The following is a 4157-nucleotide window of genomic DNA, read 5'->3' on the forward strand; positions in this document are numbered from 1 at the left end:
GCGCCCGGCGTGCGCAGGGTCCGCCTCAAGGAGGGCCGCGTCCGCGGCAGCCTCTTCCTGCCCACCGGTGAGGGCCGGGGGCGCGGAGGTGGGGGGCGGGGGCGCAGCCACCCCGGGGTGCTGAGAGGGGCGTAGCTGGGTGAGCTCAGAGGAGACACCAGGGATCTCACCAAGGGATCCTCCTTCTTGCTGCTGCCAGTCCCCCCGAGACTCTCCCGCCCTTGTTTTGTCTCCTGGAGTCAGGAGAGAAGTGAAAGCGCAGAGCCACCGTTTCCTGCCTGCGAGACTGGGGCTGCAAGGGACTCCTGACAGCCCCTCTGCCTGAGGCAGGACCACCCCCCTCCAACCCATCCTGTGCAAATCCATAGTCTAACCTCTTTGTAAAATGACTGTCAGTCCTGACACAATACAAGGCATGAGGCCCTACCTTGGTCCAGGGAAGCCATGGCAGTCAGTGCCCGGCCGGCTTCTGTGAAAGGTTGAGAGCGCCCCACTTTGGTCCAAGGGGAGCTGTGGGAGTGCACAGTAAGTGATTAGCTGGTCACCAGCGAGCCCCAGCATGGGTTTGTCTGACTGTGTTTTTAAAGGGGAGGGGAGTCACTAGGTCACAGCTTGCGACTGCGAGGCAGGGAGCTCTGGACCGGCTCCAAAGTGGTCATGCTTGATCGAAAAGAACGATTGCAGACTGGTGTCTGGCTTTTTTGGCTGTGGGCCTGGTGCACTCTACCAGGTCCATCTGCAGACTGGATCCAGTCTGGTACAGGGTGTTGGCCTGGCTGGGGCCTGATCCTGCACTGCTGCAAGACCCATTCCCTCATGGCTTCATTGGGCCCTGGCTTGATCCAGCTGCACAGTAGCAGAGCCAATCCTTTTGCATAGGGGTGACCCAGCTGGAGCTGATCCGGACAAATGGGGCTTGGAAATTTGATGGCTGGAGAGCCGCAGCAGTTTTTGGTTGCTACTGCTTCCCCACCATCAGGTTTCCAAACCCATGAGGAGACCTGCAGGCAAGATGACATGGCTCTGGGAGCCAGATGTAGCCTGTGGGCCAGGGGATTGAGCAACACTAATTTTAAGAAATAGAAGGCACATAAACAATGCAGAGTATAATTCATAAATAGGAACACAGCCACGGGGGATTCCTGCATGCAGAAAACAGGAGGAGAGAGAGGAGAGAATACTAGTATAATAATAGTAGAATACTACACAGAGGAGAGAATGCAAGTAGGCACAAATAGAACAGTAGTAATTAAATGCATAGAAAAAAAATAACGCAAAAAACCACCAATCACTGGCATGTAACGTTGTAAATAATGATACTGTGCATCTTAGATGCTTGTAATAAGACAGGTGGAAGCAGAGGATGATTAATCATGTACAACAGAACAAGTGATGATTATAGATCAGCTGACCCCTCTCTCTGTCTAGAATTCCCCATAACTTGGAGGACAGTCAGCTGGAGCTCCCAATAGCGGAAGTGCAGATTAAATTATAGGAAGTCTTGTCAATATCTTACAGCATGAAGAAAACACTCTTAGTTCTACCTTGAAAGCTGGTGACAAATCATCCATTGATTCTAATATTTTCAGTCTCAAAAGATATCCCCACTCCCCAGCAGAATGCATAAGCAAGCAGACTAGCAAGTACGTGTATACCCCCATTCTTGACAAAACCAGAATTTGAGTAGGAGGCTTTTCCCCTTTTAAGTGCAAAACTTGAAGTAATGGAGCCTTGGGTTCTTGTGCCTTTGCCTCTTGTGAGATACCAGTATGGCAAGTTATTCTATTGCAAAGTTAATTTACTTAAAACCCAATTCTGCATTCAAGCTACAAGGTAAACTTCTACAAGTCTCATGCAATGAGATTTGTTTTGAGTGGGTGCTCTCTGTATTTTATGTTAATGTATAATGTAAGGTCCTGATTCAGCAGAACACTTAAACTTATTTTATTCCCACTGATGTCAGCAGGAGTTAAATTCATGTCCCAGTTTGCTGAACTGGGACTTGAATCAATATCTTCTATTAACTGAGCTACTGATGCAAAGTCCAAAGTAGATGGAGAGACTGAGAGAAGGCCAGATTCAAAGTCCATCAAGGTCTAAGTCAGCACCATTTCTTCAACTTAGAAATCATGCTATTTTGCCAAAAGTGAAATTCCACCCTCAAAGACATACTTGGATTTTCTACCCAGCTTGGTGGCATCTGTAGGTCTGCAACGTAGAGTAAAAATGATCCTTCAGAGAGCCTTATAGCAGGTTCAGGGAGTTTTGTTTAGCTCAAACAGGTTTTCACAGTTTATAAAGGGGTGACTCACTGTCCTGGGGTCTCTTTCCAGACCGTGAGAAGGTGCTGCCAGCTTTGTGTTGCTCCCTTAGCACCACAGTGCAACCTTTTTTCTCTTCTCTTCTCTTCTCTTCTCTCTCTCTCATTTCCTGTCCTGGTCTCAGGATTGTTGCCTCCATCCTTACAGCCCTGGGTCTTCTGTCAGACCCTGAGAGAATTCTTGGTCTAGTATTGCTGCAGCTGGGCTGTAGTCCCTGCCAGCCAGGAGCGGGCTACAGCCTGAGGTGCGCAGCCTGGGGCAAGCCTCTGCAAACCAGTCTGCTACAAGCCTACTGGGAAGTCCAGAGGGTGGATAAGCAATGGTAATTTTCTTAGGGGACTGTTCAATTTCAACGTTTCCATCATAGATTTCTTGGTTTCAGCAAGAAAATGAAGAGTCTGTACATCAAGCCAAGAATCTGAAATGCAAACTGCTCAAAATAAAAATGAAATGACTGAAGTATGTTTCCAAATATGTACTATAAGAGGTGTTTCTTGTTTGGAGCATATATACTGGAGCCACTGGACTTCTCAAGTCATAGCAGGGTGAAGCTTATGTAATTCTTGTCTTTCCCACCCACTTGTTGAGTTCACAATAGCAGTAAAATCATCAAGTCAGTTTCATTCAATGCTGTGTATTACAGGAGAGATGCTGGCCTGTGCCTGTTTCTACAGATTGAGGCAGGTTTGACTGCAGATTTGGAAGGTTATCTTCATAAGAACTTGAAATTTACTTTTTTTTTTTTAGCTAAATATTAAATTCTATAGACGCTGATGATTTGAGCACCTTCACTTGCCTGAATGTTTTTGGTTTCAGCAGTGATAAGTAACTGAGTATTTTTTTAAGCCTTGTATTTTTTGTTTAAGTAAAGTATGAAACTTAATCATGACATTTTATAATAGAAAATGTATTCAGGTTTAACGTTTTTGCCCCCTTCCTATTCCCCAATGGAATTGCAAACTTTAACTTGAGAACTGAGAAACATTGCAATTTATTGGAATTCTAGAAATAAAAAATTAAGAAAAGCAATTAACGCAGCTAGTTCACTCTCTTTCAGCGTATTTCCAGTGCTCTGCTTAATTAAAAATATTCTCAAGCAATGGGGCTTCCCTGTTCCACAGTCTGAAACATCTTGTTCAAAGCTTCTGTTTCCAAAATCACAAGCCAAGAGGCCTTTTCTTCCATCAGAATCAGTATTAAACTCTTGCTAAAGTTAATATGCCTTTACCCCAAAAACCTGGAATGCTCTTTCCCCCAAATGTTCGGATAGTTGAGCTGGGTTGGAATGATGATATAGCCCTGATGGTCCAAGAAATATTGGAGAGGCCATTCCCTTTTCCCTCTCAAATGGCCTTTTGCTCTTCCACTAGTTAGGTTAACTACTCACTGCCATTTTGTTTTGCACTATATTTGCTACTACTTTACAGCCCTTCTCCATTCCTTTAAGCAAAGGGTTTTCACTTAAATGTGAAATTATACACATGCTATTTTTCTGTCTGTTATTTAGCTCAAGCTGTGTCTGCTTCTTTCCCAGACCCGAAGAGAGGCAGTTTTGTGTCTGAAAGCTTGTCTAATGACTCTGCCAACTATACAGTTGGTCCAATAAAAGATATTGCCAAAAAAATCCTTGCCTCTGGATAGTTGGAATGATCAGGGGTTTGAGCGGATCAACAGTGACATCTGATGGCCCATCAGCAAACTTGCAAGATTAAATCTCTGAGAAGCACAGATATGGTTGTTTCAGTGTTCTTCACAAATCTGCAAAATCTGCTAAATACCTTGTCACCAGGACACAAAACAGGAAGGAAGGAAGTGTCCTTAAGCCCTCTAGGCGGA

General features: G+C 45.1%; 1 protein-coding gene across 4 annotated transcripts in view; it reads right to left on the minus strand.

The window, feature by feature from the left end:
- HEATR4 (HEAT repeat containing 4) overlaps window positions 1–2522 on the minus strand; it is a 95977-nt gene extending 93455 nt beyond the window's left edge. For all 4 annotated transcript variants that reach the window (XM_025215341.1, XM_025215342.1, XM_025215340.1 and 1 more), the window contains exon 1: window positions 428–2522. In XM_025215341.1, coding sequence (XP_025071126.1) covers window positions 428–446 — 19 coding nt within the window. In that variant the 5' untranslated portion in view covers window positions 447–2522. The remainder of the gene's footprint in view (window positions 1–427) is intronic.
- Between the last annotated feature and the right edge of the window lie 1635 nt (window positions 2523–4157).

This window comes from Alligator sinensis, unplaced genomic scaffold (genome assembly GCF_000455745.1).
Source record: "Alligator sinensis unplaced genomic scaffold, ASM45574v1 scaffold1581_1, whole genome shotgun sequence".
NCBI classification, from domain to species: domain Eukaryota; kingdom Metazoa; phylum Chordata; order Crocodylia; family Alligatoridae; genus Alligator; species Alligator sinensis.